The sequence below is a fragment of the Solanum lycopersicum genome, chromosome 4 (assembly GCF_036512215.1).
Source record: "Solanum lycopersicum chromosome 4, SLM_r2.1".
In the NCBI taxonomy this organism is placed as follows: domain Eukaryota; kingdom Viridiplantae; phylum Streptophyta; class Magnoliopsida; order Solanales; family Solanaceae; genus Solanum; species Solanum lycopersicum.
The window spans coordinates 51344866-51364133 of record NC_090803.1 but is presented as its reverse complement, the minus strand read 5'-3'; the positions used below and the strand labels follow the sequence as shown (position 1 = coordinate 51364133).

The 19268-nt window shown below is 33.9% G+C and overlaps 1 protein-coding gene and 1 long non-coding RNA gene across 2 annotated transcripts; both read right to left on the bottom strand.

Annotated features, from left to right (window-relative positions):
* Positions 1–1487: 1487 nt before the first annotated feature.
* Positions 1488–2059, bottom strand: LOC138348164 (uncharacterized). The gene is made up of 2 exons (XM_069296777.1): positions 1859–2059; positions 1488–1787 (listed from the first exon to the last, which is right to left on the bottom strand). Exons 1-2 carry the CDS (start codon positions 2057–2059, stop codon positions 1488–1490), a joined length of 501 nt encoding a protein of 166 aa, XP_069152878.1.
* Positions 2060–7447: 5388 nt separating this feature from the next.
* LOC138347913 (uncharacterized) lies at positions 7448–7945 on the bottom strand. Its single transcript, XR_011220474.1, has 2 exons — positions 7820–7945; positions 7448–7725 (listed from the first exon to the last, which is right to left on the bottom strand). It is a non-coding gene; the product is annotated as an uncharacterized lncRNA (long non-coding RNA).
* Between the last annotated feature and the right edge of the window lie 11323 nt (positions 7946–19268).

Sequence of the window (19268 nt, the reverse complement as noted above, 5' to 3'; positions counted from 1 at the left end):
GTGCTGGTTATCCGTGGCTCTAGTTAGAGAGTGGGTGAATGGGGTGTCAATCGACGGTGACAAACTACGGACCGTAGGTCCGTTCATCAATCATGACTTAACCAAATTTTCCTGGACTGAGATTTTGGGTTTTTTTGACCCCATTAACGGATGTGCAGGATGGACCATGGGTCAGTCTACGGTCCATCGATCGACCCATCGGTTGCACCTGCAGATTTTTTTGAAAAGTTGGTTTTTAGTTTATTTTGGATATGGGGTGTTACATTATCTCCCCCTTGGGAAAAATCGTACTCGAATGAAGATGAAACTAGCTGGAATAGAGGGAGAGAGCTGCAACCCTACTACTAAACACTGAGAACTAACTTTCTGACTGAATTGAGTTCCGAGAACATGCAAATACGCTGAAAATGCAAGTACAAACTGAGGGAACATGATTCTAGGACTGAATTCATGCATGAATGACTAGAAAACTGAAGAGAAACTATTACCTCAAGCTAGAGCAGAATCGGAAGGTAAGAGGTGAGGATACTTGGCTTTCATGGCTGCTTCTGCTTCCCAAGTAGCTCCCTCTACGGACTGACTCCTCCACAAAACCTTGACTTAAGCAACTTCTTTGTTCCTCAACCTTCTAACCTTACGTTCAAGAATCTCAACTGGTACATCATCATAAGAAAGATTATCTTTCACCGCCATACTCTTTAATGGCACTATAGAAGCTGGATCATCCACACATTTCTTCAAGAGTGAGACGTGGAAGACCGGATGCATTGTTGCTAATTCTGCTGGCAACTCTAACTCATATGCCACCTTGCCAACCCTTTTTAAGATCTCATAAGGGCCTACATATCTCGGACTGATCTTCCCTTTCTTTCCAAATCTCATTTCCCCTTTAATATGTGATACTTTCACGAAAACCTAATTATCCACTTGGAACTTTAATTCCCTTCTTCTCACATTTGCATAAGATTTCTGACGACTTTGGTTTGTCTTAACTCTATCTCTAATGAGTTGAACTTTATCCATAGCATAAAGGACTAAATCTGGCCCTATTAAATCTTCTTCACCTACTTCAAACCAACCAACATGAGATCTACATCTACACCCATACAAAGCTTCATAAGGGGCCATCTGAATGCTGGAATGGTAGCTATTGTTGTAGGCAAACTCAATAAGAGGAAGGTGATCATCCCAACTATCCTTGAAATCGATCACATAAGCTCTCAACATATCCTCTAAGGTATGAATGGTACGCTCTACATGCCCATCCGTCTATGGATGAAAAGCTGTACTAAGGTTAACTTGAGTACCAAGACCTTTCTGAAATGACTTCCAGAAATGAGAGCTAAACTAAAAACCTTCGCAGAATGTGTAGTCTTGACCGCTAAAAAGCGAGAAGACTTATTCATTTTATCAACTATCACCCAAATTTAGTCATGCTTTCTGCGAGTACAAGGTAGCCCTGTGATGAAATCCATATTGATCACATCCTACTTCCAAGTAGGAATATCGATCTCTTGAGTCATACCTCCTAGCTTTTGATGTTCAATATTGACTTGCTGGCAATTGGGGTACTTACTCACAAGATCTTCTATGTCCCTCTTCATGCCACTCCACCAATAGACTTCCCGCAGATCGCGGTACATCTTAGTGGCACCTAGATGAATAGAATATCTGGAGTAATGGGCTTCCACAAGGATATGCTTTCTCAACTCACCCACATCAGGAACACATAATCTATCCTGGTAGCGAAGTACACCATCTCCCCCTTGAGAGAAAACCTCCACTCTCTGATTGTGGACTGCATTCTTAAGTTCAAGCAAAATTGGATCATTGTCTTGCTTTTTTTAACCTTTACTACCAAAGAAGATTCTGCCCCATTCTGAACTGTTACACCACTATCTGATATGCTCATAAGGCGAATTCCTAAACGAGCAAGCCTATAAACATCCTTCACTAGATCCTTCCTTTCTTCCTCAACGTGGGCTACAGTACCCATAGATAATCTGCTAAGAGCATCTGCTACTACATTCGCCTTACAAGGATGATAATGCATACTCATATCATAATCCTTAAGGAACTGAAGCCATTTTCTCTGGAAAAAGATTCAACTCTTTCTGGATGAACACATACTGAAGGATTTTATGGTTAGTGAACATATCTACATGAACACCATATAAGTAGTGTCTCCATATCTTGAGTGGAAACACCACTGCTGCAAGCTCGAGGTCATGAGTTGGATAGTTCTTCTCATGCACCTTAAGTTGTCTAAAAGCATACACTATAACCTTATCTCGCCGCATTAACACACAACCTAGGCGAACTCTAGATGCATCAAAATAGATCACATAACCATCTGAACCCTTTGGTAGAGTCAAGAGAGGAGTTGTAGTCAATCTTGTTTTCGATTCTGCAAAGCTTTTGTCACAATCATTTGACCATTGAAACTTGACTATCTTCTGAGTCAGCCTAGTAAATGGTTAGTCTATAGAGGAGAATCCTTCCACGAACCTTCTATAATAACCCGCTAGACCTAAGAAACTTCTGATATCTGCAGCAGAAGTAGGTATGGGCTATTGTTTCACTACTTCTATCTTTTGTGAATCCACTGGATCCCTTCGCTAAATACAATGTGACCAAGGAAAGCAATACATTACAACCAGAACACGTATTTGCTGAACTTAGTGAATGACTGGCGTTCCTTGAGAGTCTGTAAAAAAATTCTCAAATGACTCGCATGTTCTTCCTCATTCCTAGAGTAAATGATGATATCATTAATGAAGACGATAACGAACAAGTCCAAGTATTGTTTGAACACTCTGTTCATCAAATCCATGAAAGCTGCAGAAGCATTAGTTAGTACAAATGACATAACTACAAATTTGTAATGAGCATACCAAGTTCTGAAGGTTGTTTTCAGAATGTATCTTTGACTCTGAGATGATAATAACCCGATCTAAGGTCTGTCTTTGAGAAATGACTAGCACCTTGAAGTTGGTAAAACAAGACATCAATCCTGGGGATTGGATACTTATTCTTGATTGTGACCTTGTTCAAATATCTATAGTCAATGCATATTCTAAGAGAACCATCTTTCTTCCTTACGAACAACACTGGTGCACCCCATGGTGAAATACTAGGTCTGGTGAAGCCCTTATATAGAAGGTCTTTCAACTGTTCTTTCAATTCCTTAAGATCTGCTGGGCCTTATGTATGGAGGAATACAAATAGGCTGGGTATTTGGAAGTAGATCAACTCCAAAGTCAATTTCCCTTTCGGGAGGGACTCCGGGAAGATCTTCTTGAAGTAATTATAGAAAATCACAAACTACAGGAACTGACTTTAGAGTTGGGGTTTCAGATCTAGAATCCTTAACCCGAACTAGATGATAGAGATAACCCTTAGAGATCATCATTCTAACCTTATGGTATGAAATGAATCGACCCATAGGAGCTAAGCTACTACCCTTCCATTCTAGGATTGGTTCATCTGGGAACTGAAAATGAACAATCCTAGTTCTAAAATCGATAAAGGCATAACAGGATTGTAACCAATACATGCCTAGAATGACATCGAGGTCTACCATTTCTAACTCTAAAAGATTTGCTGAGGTAACTTTTTGAGAGATTTTGATAGGGCAATTTCTGTATACTCTTCTAGCTATAACTGGTTCACCAACTGGAGTAGAGATTGAGAAAGGTTCTGAGAGAGTTTCTGGACTAACACTTTTAGACTGCTATACTGAGTTACAAAATACAAAGTCATCTTTGTTGTATTTCCACTTAGTAAATTCAACCATATGTGAGTGACATCCTTAAGCTGGTAGGATGCCAATTTCACCTATAGTGACCAGTTACTTGCATCACACCAAATATTTTCTTAACCTCATCAATGAACTTCATGGGTCCTTACCAACTTGTGACCCTAAAAACTTAGGCGGATTCATCCTAAATAAATCACAAACTTTGGCTGCCACTAATCGATCAGTTCTATTAGTAGGAACTCAAACCTACTAATTGTTTTGGTTGATCATACTCTGAGCCAAAAGCTAAATTGACATTCTGAAACTCTACATTTGAACTTCCTTATAGGGTATTAGAGGAACTGCATTAGCATCGCGTGCATTAGCAATCCATGCCTAAACTCTAAGAGAAGGAATGATTTTAAGCGCACAACGTCGAGTTAGAATGGAATCAGATCATACCTTACACACATTAAGAGAAACAAGAAAGTGAAGTTTTTATAAAAATACTTTGTAGCCTCCCTCACCTTAGATGTGGTGCACTTCACAACCATGAAAAAGGACTTTACTTAGTGCTTCTTTTCAAACATCCTAGGACTCTTGAACCTAGTGCTCTGATACCAAGTTTTGTCACACCCTGAGCTACCCCCGAGACGCAGACATAGAACCTAGGACCACAAGTGATCCCAAGATAACTCTATTGGCATGATCATGAGCATACTAAAGAATAGAAACTGATGCAGAAGCTAAATCATAATTTAAAGTCAAAAGATGGGGAATACCTATATTTTATAACTGAGATATTTGAAAACAATTAGTTTGATACAATGAAAATATTAACTCAATACTAAGCTGAAACTAACTATGTCTGAAAATAGACTCTAAACTGGACTAGAATAGTGGAACAAGCCCCAGTCAAGTCTAGCAAAAATTGAAACTTAAAGACTAAATACTAAAAAGAAACTAATGACTATTGCCCTCGGAGAATGAGGATTCACCACTGAATTTGCTGAACTGAAGATCAGAAATCGATCTATGCGTGATTTGGATGCTGAGAACCTGAACCTACATCACGAGAAGATGTAGCACACGTATGCATAAGTACTTGAAATGTATTGAACATGTAGGATAAAATAAAGCTGAAATAAAACATAACTGAACAAGCATAAAAGAAAGTATAGTAATCTGAACATGATATAGAAAATTTTAGGCTAACTGAATGTAATGACCAATTTATAACATGCTGAAACTGAATACTGAGTATACTGATAAATGGTCAATGCAAGAGAATCTGACTGAACTATGGGAGCTACTAATAACCAATAATAAAACTATATGAGCTAAATATGGAGTCCGATATCTACGCCCCATCTAGACGACCCAATATACCCTGCCAAAGGTATAAAAGGCATGCTGGCGTGATCACAAAACTGATTGCCCACAGAGAGGACTTACAACCTACTTGGCTAGTAGTTCTTGGACTAATTGGGCACGCTGAACCCTTGTCCAACTCGGTATTATGCTACTCCCATGAATTATGTAACTAACTGATTATGTCTGAATTTTTGTAATAATTAGATATGTCAAAACTGAACATGCAAACTGAGAATGCAACATTTAATTTGATAATGATGCAATAATAATTGAGGCATATTAAACTGAATAACTGAAATATCTAACCTAGCATGTGTAATTCAAGCACTAAAGAAATATAAAGCTAGGGTTCTGAAATTCATGCCATAAATTGAATAATAACTTTACAATCTGATTTGGAAAATTATTTAGTAAATTCATGAAGTTCTATCAAAGTTCTAGAAACCTTAGGTTTATTCATGATAAGATAATCAAGAATCTGCCTGAAAACTAGGGACCCAATGGGTGAAAGGAACCCACTAGTGAAATCCCACATATCTGGTGATGAAATCCACGGATAAACACTTGGATTTTGAGACTGGAATTGCTGGAACCTTGATGCGTTCTTGAACTAGGGTTCTTGACGTTTTTCTCCTTTCTTGCTTTTTATTTTTTATGTTTTGATTAATGATTTGACTTAGGATAAGTTTTAATTATGTTTCTAGGCTTAAACTAACTAAAATCTGATGATTTAGGGTAAAAAATACATATCTTAGAGTTTAAACAAAGTGGAAAAAGACCAAAAGACCCTTGGGTAAGTTGCTATTGGACAAAACGACAACCTGGACAGACGGTCCGTCGTTTTATCGACGGTCTGTTGTTTGGTCCGTAGGTTGGGCCTGTTCAACAGGCCCTTACTAAAAGGGGCATAAGTTTTTACTCGAAGGTCAGGTTTTATATAAGATGGTGGATATTGAAACTTAATTCAATTATCTATCTTTTGGCAGGTCATGGGACACTTAATTAATTTTGTGATAAGAGTTATGACAATTTGAAGTTGACCCAACTGCATTTCCCCCTTAATTGTCTACTATTTCTCACCAAAGGTCAGACCTATGGACCACAAGTCCATCTACGGACCATGCTGTTCATCCGTGGCTCTTGTCGGAGAGTGGGTTTAATGGGGTGTCGATCGATGGTCACGGACCGTCGATCATGACTTAACCAAATTTTCCCGGGCTGAGATTTTTGGGGTTTCTTACCCCATTGACCAATGTGCAGGATGGTCCGTATGTTAGTCTATATTCCGTCGATGACCCCGTTGGTTGCACCTGCAAATTTTCCAGAAAAGCTATTTTTTCGTCTGTCTTGGATACAGGGTTTTACAGCTAAACAAAGTGTTACGGACATTGAGGATTCATAAAGTCAACCTGAAATTACTCTGAATTGAAAACTATTATTATAATTAGGAGGACCATATTTTGTTTGATTCAGAGGAAGATATTCTACTTTTCCAATCAAATTAACCCACTACCCAGCCGCTAATGTGTGTCTGAGTCAGTGCTGGCAGTCGCCTTCATTGAGTTTAGTTTGCCTGTTTTGCATGCTTTTCTCAAAGATCATATTGAAGTTCATCGGTCTAGAAGTTGCATTTCACTAACCTAACTTTGTTCGAGTGGCTTGGTCCTTTGACAAGGACATCGTATCCAATATGAGAAAACATCCAATTGGTAAATTACATAAAATTTTCAATGATGAATTTTCTATTTATTTATTTTTATTTTTTGTGTTGTATTTATTATTATAGGTGGATCTGAATTATCAACTTGATGAGTTCAAAATGTAATTCTTTTAGCACGGAATGAATTATTTTTCTTTTGCAAAAAAATAATAATTGTAGATTTTTTTTAAAATTTCACCTAAAAATCAATCATTAGAATAAAAGATATTGGGTTAAGATGAATTTACTAATAATTGTATAATTTTTATTAAATTTCACCAAAAAATCAATCATTAGAATAAAAGATATTGGGTTCACATGAATTTACACCGAAACAACTTAATCAGGCATCAACCCTTCCAATGATATTTTCATTTGTTTTTTTCTATTACTGTGTGTTTTCTGGTGCTGATTAATTAACTTCTTATTCCTTAGAATATACAAATTGAATTATGAGAAAAGCAGTAATATATATCATGAAATGAAAATTGCACTACAACTAGAATTTCCAAAGAGAAAGCTAAAAGTTAATTTTGATAATACCTATTATACCCCCTTGCCATTGAAGTAATAAGCATTTAAAAATGCAATTTGATTAGAAATTTCTATGGCCAACACTACTTTTCACCAGCTGCTGTCCTCAAATGTTTGATAGAACTGAAATACTTATTTTGTCGCAAAATAAATGCCACATAAATTTAGTAATCAATTCACTAGAGAATTTTATAAATGAATATTTGATAAAACGAAATCAAGCTCTTCTTTCATATGGTCACAATCATTACAAAACTTGTTAAAAAGCTTATTTGTTCTTCTTCAATAGTGTCGGTTCCATACTAATCACCAATTCATAAGGGAGGGCGAGTAATTTCTGTTCGAGTCAAGTGATTTTTTGAGCTTCTTGATCTTCTCACTAAGAAAGGGAAGAAACATCAGAACATCATGAAGATTGTTAATAAAAGAAGAAAAAAAAGGAAGAAATTAAAAAATATCGAAGAAAAACTTACTTGATTAGATCTTGTTTCATTGAAGCCATTGATAAAGAAAATCTAGAGCAATGTAAGAATAAAGAAACTTGATTTATTTTAGATTGCTATCACTTTCTTCTCACAAAAAGAAAACTCTCTTTAAATAGATGTCTTCACAATATTCTTACAAAATATAATAATAATGTTCACATGGTTATAAAAAGTTAGATTTTTTTTTGAGATTTTATATAGGTTAAAAGTTGTAAGAAATTAGTATTGTTGTTAAATTTAATGAGATGAATTGAATTTGAATTTATCCTAAAGTATTAAGATACATTTGGTCTTAAATAATAGATGATTAAATTATTTCAATGCTAAATTACAAATTTAAGATATAATGGTTGTTTACCTAAATAAGAATGCCCATGTAGATATTATGAGGGGCATGTTATATTTCGCACCCTTTAACATATGTCTAATTTATTTTTGATTAGCATGTATTTACAATAGTCGATGATAAATTACTTGTAGGCATCATCCGATTTAAGGACCACAGAGGTATTAAGCTTCATCTTAACCAACTTATAAAACAATTAGGTATTCTTAGGGGTGTAGAAAAATAGAATTGATAAACCAAATAAAAAAATATCAGAAATTTGAATTAGCTAGGAATAAGCTAAGAAACTAAAAATATTCATTTTGGAAAGAAAAGGAGAAATATGGATTTTTTTTTTAATTTAAGAAGTGAGTTTTGGTCAATTTCAAACGGTCATAACATCTAGCTTAGGATGAGTTAGTGGTAGTTCATGATATGGTTGGAAATCCCTTGGAGAGATATTTCCATCGCCGTCGAGTTTGCACATTTTCGATATCGTATGAGGGAGATATGCTTATCGGAAGTTGCACTGTCGGATTAAGAAAGGTCCCAATTCGGAGTTAAGGAAGGGAAAACTAGTCTTTCACCCATTTATTTCCTATTTGGTTTTAGATACTTATTTAGGGTAAAAACCAGCTTTAGTTGAGATTAGAAAATTAACTTTACGCTTAGAGCTTGGAGAAAAGAGAAGAGAAGAAGGAAAAAGGGAGAAAGATCAAGGTTTCGCCAAGAACGCCATGTAATTTTGAATGGAATTCATCGCGGGTGATCTCTATCAAGGTATGTTCTTTTGTATTGGGTAATTCATCCACACACCAAACTTGTTTCAATTAAGTGGATTTTGTATTGTATACATGATTAAGAGTGAATTCTTGATGATCTTGTCGAATCCCTATTGGTTGAGTTATTTGAATGCCCATTGATGTTGATTCATAATTTCCAAGTTGTTTTTCAAGTTAGATCTACTGGGTATTGAAGGTATTGATGATACCAAGAGTTTGGGAATAGAACTATGGAGGTTTAAGCGATTTAGCATTAGAAAACGAGAGAAGAGAGACGTTCAGACGCATTCGGGTAGAACCAAGCGCGGCGCACCCCATTTGCACTTGGAGTCCTGGGGCGGCGCGCCTGTAGTGCGGCAGAAAGGTGCCTTAGACCAACTAGTGTGGCGCGGCGCCCCCCGAATGCACCCAAATTGGCGTTTTTCACTAGTTTTCATAGTTTAGCATTTTTAAGTCCTTCTAAGGTACATTAACACTTACCAATGATTCTAATTACTTCAAATGATTTCTAAACACCTAGAAATCACCAAATAACCCGAATCAGAACTTTGAATCCATAATCCAATTCAAGGAAAGTTAAGATCAAAGTTGAAGAAATTAAAGAGTCAAGTCTAAAGTTTATAAGAAAGTGAAAGCAAAGTTCTTAAAGGTTTTCAAGAGTCTTTAGTAAATGTTTTAATTACGTTTGGAGGCTCAAGTTCAAGTTCAAGTGATGAGCAAAATTAGAAGTCTTTTCTTAAAGAAATATAAGGGGACTAAGTATTCCCTAATAGTTGACTTAAGATCAAAAGTTTCATGTTAAGCAAAGAGTGAAGAGTTGAGTTCATTTCTCAAAGCTTATAAGGGAACTAAGTATTCCCTAAAAGTTCATAAATGTTTTCACATTTAAGTTAAGAGGAAACTAAGATTTCCCAAAAAAAAAATTTTAACAAGAAAATGGAACATTGATTCCAAGAGAGCTTTTTAAAGCTAAGTGTTTAACAATAATCTCAACTCAAAGAAAGGAAGTTATTTTAAAACCATGACCTAAAATATGTTTTGGGAGTACTATTGAGCACCAATGGTGGATAAAAGTTTAAATTAACTCAAGTCTTCATGAAAACTATGTAGGCATCATGGGTATTAGCGAGTCATACTTTTTAGACGATCACATAAGTTAAGCTACTGGATCCACTAAGTTATGGAGTTCTATCCGACGACAAAGTATAGGACACTTCTGGCAACATGTATAAGATGTTGTATCATGACTTAGGCTCATAATGGTGGTTGTCGGTTATAGAATCTCCCACAAAAACTAATTCGTTTCATATATAAGTAAAATTGAGTTTGTTATTGCATTTTATTTGACGAATTAAGTTGTTTAAATTGTTTTATAAGCTTTATGAGCACTTAGAGTCAGTATTCCAAACTCGCATACTCGTTTAGTATTCCAACTCGCATACTCGTACATTCAATGTACTTATGTCAGTTGGCCTGCATCGTCTTATGATGCAGACGCAGGTTACCAGGATCAACATCTAGTGCATAGTTTATCCAGTTTGAGCACTTAGAGTCAGTGGTGAGCCTCCTCGCATTTCGGAGGACTCTTTTCTTGCTTTCCAATCTTTACTTATAGAATGTTGCGTGCTCTGTACCAACATCCATCTTAGAATTATAGAATCTTCATAGACAGATAGACAATCATATAGTTTAGTTTGAAGTCTCTCTTTAATTGCATATCAAATATTCTATTGTGAGACTTAAGTGCCATTTTGGCCCAGATATCTATTTGAAGTTATTTTTATGAGAATGACTCCTATATATAATTAAGTCTATTGAGTTAAGTAAGCCAGACCAAGGATCCGCTCAATGCCAGCAATGGTTATTGGCTTATTATTATTGGGCTAACACTTATTTAATGATTTTATAAATAAAATTATTGGGTTGGGTTAATTGGTTAAAGAAGAACCCAAGAATATAATAATTTTCTATTTAAGTTATAATTCATACAATTATCAAACAAAAACATTAATATAATCACTACATTAGACTATGGTGTGTTTGATATGAAGGAAATATTTTTTGAAAGATGTTTTCCAATTTTCTCATATTTGGTTGGGCTAAATGTTTTGGAAAATGTTTTCCAAATGAACTCTTTCCTCAAATTTAAGGAAAAATTTTTCCAAAGCTCTCCTCCAACTTCAAATTACAATTTTTTAGTTGAATAATTTATTTGTCTCTAAATCCAAAATAAAAAAGGAACTTTTAAAGCTTGTTTTTTAAAAATATTTTTAATTTCAATTTTGTATTTTTTCAACCCACCCTCATCCCTACCCCTCAAACACCTACCACCGTTTCCCCCCCCCCCCAAAAAAAAATAAATTAAAAGTTGTTTTTAAAAGATATTTTTATTTTCATTATTTATTTATTTATTTACCCCCTACCTCAACGCCCCATCAGCCCCCACCTCCCTAAAAGAAAAGTTTGTTTGTAAAAAATATTTTATACTCCCTCTGTTTAAAAAAGAATGACTTAGTTTGACTTGGAACGGAGTTTAAGAAAAGAAAGAAGACTTTTTAATCTTGTGATTATAAATTAAAGTTATGTCAAATGTACTTAATTGCCCTTTGATCTTGTGGTCTTAAATATGCCACGTAGAAAGTTAAAATTGAAGTGTTGCCAAAAAAGGAAAGAGATCATTCTTTTTGAAACAGATTAAAAAGGAAATAGGGTCATTATTTTTGAAACGGAGGGAGTACTTCAAATTTTTATTTTTTCACCCCTTCACTCGACTCTCCCCCCACCCCACCCCCAAAATAAAATTTAAGTTTGTTTTTGAAAAATATTTTTAACTTTAATTTTTTTTACCTACCCTTGACCCCGCATACCAGCCTCCTCCCCACCCCGACCACTAATAAAAATTAAGTTTGTTTCTAAAAAATATCTTCAACATCAAAATTTTATTTTTCACACCTTTCCTCAACCTCCCATCTGGCCCCCACCCCAGCCCCATAATCATTTAAGTTTTTTTTTAAAATTCAATTTAAAAAATAATTTGCTACTCTCTAGTAAATATAAAAGATATTTTTTCAAAATTATTTTTCATTCATAAATGATACACTAAAAAGTCTTTTCGAAAAATATATTCTACTCACCAACCAAATATGAGAAAATAAGTAAAAAATCTACTTGTTTTCCAGGAAAAGATTTTCAATGGAACATTTTCCTTCTCTCACGATGCGAGTCTACAACATGGAAGTGGCCGGCACAAGAAGACCATTGTTTGTCCCCAAGCGAACCTTCATCCTGGATGACTACAAGAGGAAGACTAACTTCAGCATACAAACGATTAAAAATTGAATAAGATTCAATAAAATCAACAGATAAAGCATTAACTTAAATGAACAACTTTGAATAAAATAATATATTCAACTAGTCATAATATAGGCAACTTTAGTCTTTTAAACATTTACTAAAATAAATGATTAATACAGACTCCTCAACTATATTGACTACCTATGAAGCCTCTATCTGATAATAATGGAAGTCGGGACAAGACCCTTAACCTCCTAACTAAACTGGAAGGAAATGGAATCCTCCGGAAGCAAGAAGGCTCACCATAACTAATTCAAACTCTCGGATGTATCAACAAAGCTCTTGTTGATGATCCAGAATACCTGTGTCTGCATCATGAGAAGATGCAGGCCAATTGGCTCAGTACGTGGAATGTACGAGCATGTAATGAGAATTCTAAAGTATAACATAAGCTTGAAACTTGTATAAAAAGATGGAAACATACTTACCTCTTCTCAAACTTGAAACTCAAGGAATACTCAAGAATAAGATACTCAACTCAGAAATTAAATACTGAACTCAAAGATATGATACTTAACTATGGATATTCAACTCAATATAAAGCGATAATACACATGCTATATATAAAAAGCTTTATAAACAGTAAAATCAACTCACATGCTATATATATAAAAATCTTTATAAAACAGTAAAATCAACTTAGTTTGTTATAGAACATGGAATAACAAACTCAACTTTATATATATAAGAAAGTTATATAGTTTCTGCGGGAGTTTCTCTAACTGCAACCACCACTATGAGCCTATGTGGTGAAACAACATCTCGCCCACGCTGCCATAACTTTTGTATACTTTGCCGTCACATAAAACATCCTTAACCTAGTGGATCCACTATCTAAACTTACTTGATCATCTAAAAAGTATAACCCGTTAATACCCATTATGGCTACATGGTTTACATGGAGACTTGAGTTAATATGAACTCTCACCCCCACATCAGTGCTCAATACTACTCCCAAAATATACTTTAGCTCATGCTTTTAAAATAACCTCTTTCCTTTGGGTTGAGATAATTTACTCAACTTTTTTTTAGCTTTAAAAAGCCCTTTTGAAATAAATGTTCCCCTTTCTTTCTCAGAACTCTTTTGTTAAGTCTTAGTTCCCTCTTAAATGTAAAAACATTTATAAACTTTCTAGGGAATACTTAGTTCCCTTATATCTTTTGATAAATAAATTCAACTCTTAATGAATACTTAGTTCCCTTATATTACTTTGAAGGAAGATCTTCAACTCTCTACTTTTTACTTGACTTAAAACTTGAGCCTCAAAAACAATTTAAAACGTTTAATAAAGACTCTAGACACTTTAAAAGAACTTTGTTTTGACTTACTTCTTAACTTCTAAACTTAACTCTTAACTTCCTTGAATTGAAGTATGAATTCAAGGTTCATTATCTCATGTGGATGATTTCAGGACATTCATCTTGGAGGAGTTCATGCGGAATTATGAGCATGAACTACTCCTCGAGAACTCAAAGATTCTTCTCAACTCAAGATTGTTCGACTTATAGGGTTCATGCGGAATTATGGTCATGAACAACTCGACTCGAATCGACTCAAAGGTCGAAGTAAGTATATGGAAGTCATGTATGAAAATCTTCTCATTCTCTTACTTACTTCCTACAAACATGTTAAAGTCAATCGTGGATCTCAAAGACTTCACAATTGAACTTAAAGAGTTGCTTACTTTCCTAGTAGCGAAGGAGAGGGCAGGACTTTTTCGTAGTAATAGTGGGCCGGTCTCATGAGATTTAGATCTCTTCAATGTGAATTATGAATTCAACAGCTATGGTTCATGATATAAATGATCTAGGAGATATTATAGACTCATGTATGAAAATCTTCTCATTCTCTTACTTACTTCCTACAAACATGTTAAAGTCAATCGTGGATCTCAAAGACTTCACAATTGAACTTAAAGAGTTGCTTACTTTCCTAGTAGCGAAGGAGAGGGCAGGACTTTTTCGTAGTAATAGTGGGCCGGTCTCATGAGATTTAGATCTCTTCAATGTGAATTATGAATTCAACAGCTATGGTTCATGATATAAATGATCTAGGAGATATTATAGACTCATGTATGAAAATCTTCTCATTCTCTTACTTACTTCCTACAAACATGTTAAAGTCAATCGTGGATCTCAAAGACTTCACAATTGAACTTAAAGAGTTGCTTACTTTCCTAGTAGCGAAGGAGAGGGCAGGACTTTTTCGTAGTAATAGTGGGCCGGTCTCATGAGATTTAGATCTCTTCAATGTGAATTATGAATTCAACAGCTATGGTTCATGATATAAATGATCTAGGAGATATTATAGACTCATGTATGAAAATCTTCTCATTCTCTTACTTACTTCCTACAAACATGTTAAAGTCAATCGTGGATCTCAAAGACTTCACAATTGAACTTAAAGAGTTGCTTACTTTCCTAGTAGCGAAGGAGAGGGCAGGACTTTTTCGTAGTAATAGTGGGCCGGTCTCATGAGATTTAGATCTCTTCAATGTGAATTATGAATTCAACAGCTATGGTTCATGATATAAATGATCTAGGAGATATTATAGACTCATGAGAACATTCTCCTTACTGTCATGCTCACTTACTTGAGTCTTGAAACAAGTTAGTAGAAGTGTAGAAGACTCCTCAAAAGGACTCGAAGGGACTCTCTCAAAAGGTTCAGAAGAACTCTCAAAAATTAATCTTAACTTTAAATTGAATTTGAATTATTATTTCAAGGTTATGATTCATGTTATGAATGATTTTTAAGTGTTTAAAATTAAAAGGAGTGAAGATACACTTTAAATGAGCTCAAACGGGACAACCGACACAAAATAAGTGGGGGCAGGTGACCCTGGCGCATTTCGGTCGCGTGGCAAAAGCCCCTAACATCAGAGATTGACTTTGGGCTCACTTAAGGCGCGCCAACCCAACCCTCACGGCGCATCTCTGCGCGCCGTGCCAGCATCCCCCAGGCATGCTTTCGGCGAACTTTGCTCTTGGTTTTGACCCTAAATCGCTTTTAAACGATTTCTTTTCTCATGTTTTCCTTATATTCAATTACCTAACCTAAGTAAACACTAATACACTCAAAACAACACTCCAAACAATCACTTTCATCTCAAGAAATCATAAAAATGCCAACAAGACAAGATCTACAATGATCCTCAAGAACACTTATCAAGAACTTAAATCTTTCAACTCTTTGAGAATGAAATTACACTGAAAAATAACACGTTTGGCATATGGGTGAACAAACCCAACACTTTGTGAGCTTACAGACTTCTTAGGGATTAAATCAATGGCGAAAACCCTCAACTAAACTCAAGAAATTCGACGAACGCCTTCATCCTTTCCTGTTTTCTCCTCTTTTCTCTTCTTGCCTTTTCTTGAACTCTCAACTTAAACCCTAGGCATATATTTGGATTATAAAACTGAACCTAAAAGGATTATACCCCTGAAATATTACTAAACATGTATCAATTCTGATTAAGTAAGGAAAAAACCAATATACCCCTCACTATTTTCGGCTAACTTTCCTTAACTGGACAACCTAACTTCAAAAGGTCATAGCTCACTCATCCGAACTAGAACTTAACAAAATCGGTGGATTTGGAAAGATTATTCAAAGATGTTTCCTATGGTACCTTGTAGCAAACCAATCTCATCTTGTGCTAGGAATTATGGTTGTTTGAAGTTGATCCAAACTCATACTTAGCTTAACTTGCAAAATTTCAGATTTTGTTATTCCCAATTGAATTCTTTTTGGAATTCAAAGTGCTAAATCTAGTGAACTGACCTTAATACTTAAGAAATTTTTAATTCCTTGATAAAATCTCACTCACTATGAAGAACGACACAAGTCTTAGTTCGAAAAAAATTCTGGGGTGTTACACCTTCATATCAAACACACCTTATAACAATAAAGATCTCACACAATTAACACTAATAAACTCTGCTCTCTGCATTTACCTTTTATATTTTAGTATTACCTTAGTCTTTAGGTTCATAACATCAAACCTAAAGAAATAAGAACAATGAGGGGTAGGGTTTGCAACGACAAGGGTTAGGCAACGACTAGGGTTGTGGATTGCAAGTATTTATTATACTTTTACTAAACTAAGCATAATTTTTGCACTCAATGAGTTATTTGATTTCTCTCTTTTTAATTTTCCGGCCAAATTGTTTGACAAGTTATATAAATGTTTTAAAAGCATTCTTTTATTGGTTAAACTGACAATCAAAAATCGTTAAAGACCAAAAATCGATACATAAAAAATTGGTACAAAATATCTTGTTGATTTGATTATTGCTTTAGCATATTGAAACACTAATAAATTCAACAAAATCAAACCAATCAATACACACCACTCCGTACTTCCAACTCTTGGTTAGAATCATAGCTAATGAATAAATCTTCTAAAAATTTGTTTTTAATCACCCCAAATCGTGATCCCAAGCTTCCAAAATCTAATTTTGACCTTCGAAATAAAAAATAGGAATTATAAATGGTCAGTATCAGGATCTTCCTCATAAAAATTGAACGTAACAAAGAAAGAATGCAACAAAAAAATTGTGCTGAGAATGGTGCATAAATTAAAATCTATAATTCGTAAGAAATCTTTATTCTTCAAGCTTTATTTAATTGTATTAAACTTTCTTTTTAATTTTCTTAAACTTAAAAAATGTAAAATATGTAAATTTTTTAAGTCGATTATTATCGGTAAAAAGATGAAGAAAATAAGATGATTTAGTAACGTACAAATAAACAAAAACAAATAAATACATCATAAGAAAAATAAATTACATCCATGATTTGTTCAAAATCAAATCTTAAAGAGCATTTTTATAAATTTAAAAGCCAAAAAAGTGATGTAAGAATAAGAAGATTACATATATCTCAAACCATTGGATGCACAAGAGGTAAAATAGACACCAATTAGTGATAAAAAAAAAATACAGAGAAGAGAAATAAATTTCTTTAATCAATAAACTAGTACTCTTTAAGTATCTAAAGTAGCTAAATGAAGACAATAAAAGTCATTAATATAACTCTTTTCCAATTACTTGACAAAAATATAAGACTTCTATTATTATATGAATTCATGGTTTGGAGTAAATCAAACAAGAGAAGAATAAATGACTAATGAATAAAGTCAATTTCCAATGTAAAAAGCGGTGAAATTCACCTTTTAAAGATTAAAACGTATTAAGATTTATGTCATCTAAAAAACTTCTCACCCTTCAACAACTACTGATTAAGAGAGTTTTGAACCAAAAAAGGACCCCAAGAAGTACCACAAGATAGTAAACGGGGTTAGGGAGGGAGGGGTGAAGAGAAAATCATCCAAAGTTAGGTATAAAGATAAAAATCCTTAAAACTTTTCTTGGTTTATATATTAAAATACTTAATTCGTAAAATAAAGATGAATTGATTAGTATGTCTGTTCCAAATAGGTTTGAGTTGTTGTGGATTATGAAATTTGATGAGACTTTTTTGGTTTGGTCAAATATTATTTAATTTGTTAAATATTTGAAGAACATAAACGCTCACTTTCATCAAATTTAATAGCCTAAAACTGCTCATTAATATATTTAAAGGAAATTTTTTTGAATCTACTCAAAATTAAACTCTCCCATGAACAAATTTTCAATTGTATTTCTCAACATATTAAAAAAAAATTATAATAGTTAGGAGGACTAAATTTTTCACTGTTAAAATTTTTTATTTATTTATTTTTAGTTTTTATGTGTTGTGTTTATTATTATTATTATTATTATTATTATTATTATTATTATTATAGGTGGAACTAAATTATCAACTTGATGAGTTTAAAATGTAATCCTTTTAGCACTGAATGAATTTGTTTTTTGTTTTTGCAAATTATGAGTTCAAAAATAATAATTGTTGAATTTTTGTTAAATTTCACCTCAATATTAACTATTAGAATGAGAAATATTGGTTCACATAAATTTATAGCGAAACAACTTAATCAAACATCAACCCTTTCAAATGATTGTTTCATTTGTTTTTTTTCTATTACTACGTGTTTTTTTTGTTGATTATTAACTTCTTATATCATAGAATATACAAACTGAATTATGAAAAAAGCTGTAATATATTTCATGAAATTAAAATTGCAGTACAACTAGAATTTTCAAAGAGAAAGCTAAAATTTAGTTTTAATAATTCATATGATCACCCCCTGTTACTGAAGTAATAAGCATGTAAAAATGCATTTTGATTAGAAATTTCGATAGCCAACACTACTTTTCACTGATTGTTGTCCTCAAATGTTTGATCGAACTCAGATACTTATCATGCTGCAAAATAAATGATCACATAAAGTTAGTTATCAACTTACTAGAGAATTTCATAAATGAATATTTGATAAAATGAAAATCAACCTCTGCTTCCATATGGTCACAATCATTTCAAAACTTAATAAAAAGCTTTATATGTTATTTTTCCACAGCGTAGGTTTCCATACTACTCTCCAATTCATATAAGAAGGCGAGTAATTTCCGTTCGAGGTCAAGTAATCTTTCAAGCTTCTCAATCTTCTCACTAAAAACAGAAGAACCATGAAAACATCACGGAGATTGTTACAAAAAGAAGACAAAAGGCAAAAATAAAAAAACATCGAAGAAAAACTTACTTCATAAGATCATGTTTCTTTAAAGCCATTGATAAGGAAAATCTAGAGCAATATAAGAAAAAAACAAAACTTGATTTATTTTAGATTCACTTGCTTCTCACAAAAGGAAAACCCCTTTAAAAAAGGACTATTGACAACATCAATAGATTGTCTACAAACTCTCCAAAAAAGATCATTCATTGTGCATCAAAGAGATAATGATTTAGGATACCATGATCTTCTTTCATTTGTCGAGATGAAGTAAGTCCAAACTTATTATCCTAGGTCGAAAAAAGTTGATAGGACTCTGTTTTTTATGTTTTCATGTTCCTCCCATGTGGTGACGTGGG

What these genes read in the sequence shown, in the direction of transcription:
- LOC138348164 (XM_069296777.1), bottom strand. Translation starts at nt 2,059, where the DNA reads ATGAGTATGCATTATCATCCTTGTAAGGCGAATGTAGTAGCAGATGCT. An exon ending in ATGGGGCAGAATCTTCTTTG is followed by an intron (nt 1,788 to 1,858) that starts GTAGTAAAGGTT and finishes GTCCACAATCAG; the next exon opens with AGAGTGGAGGTTTTCTCTCA.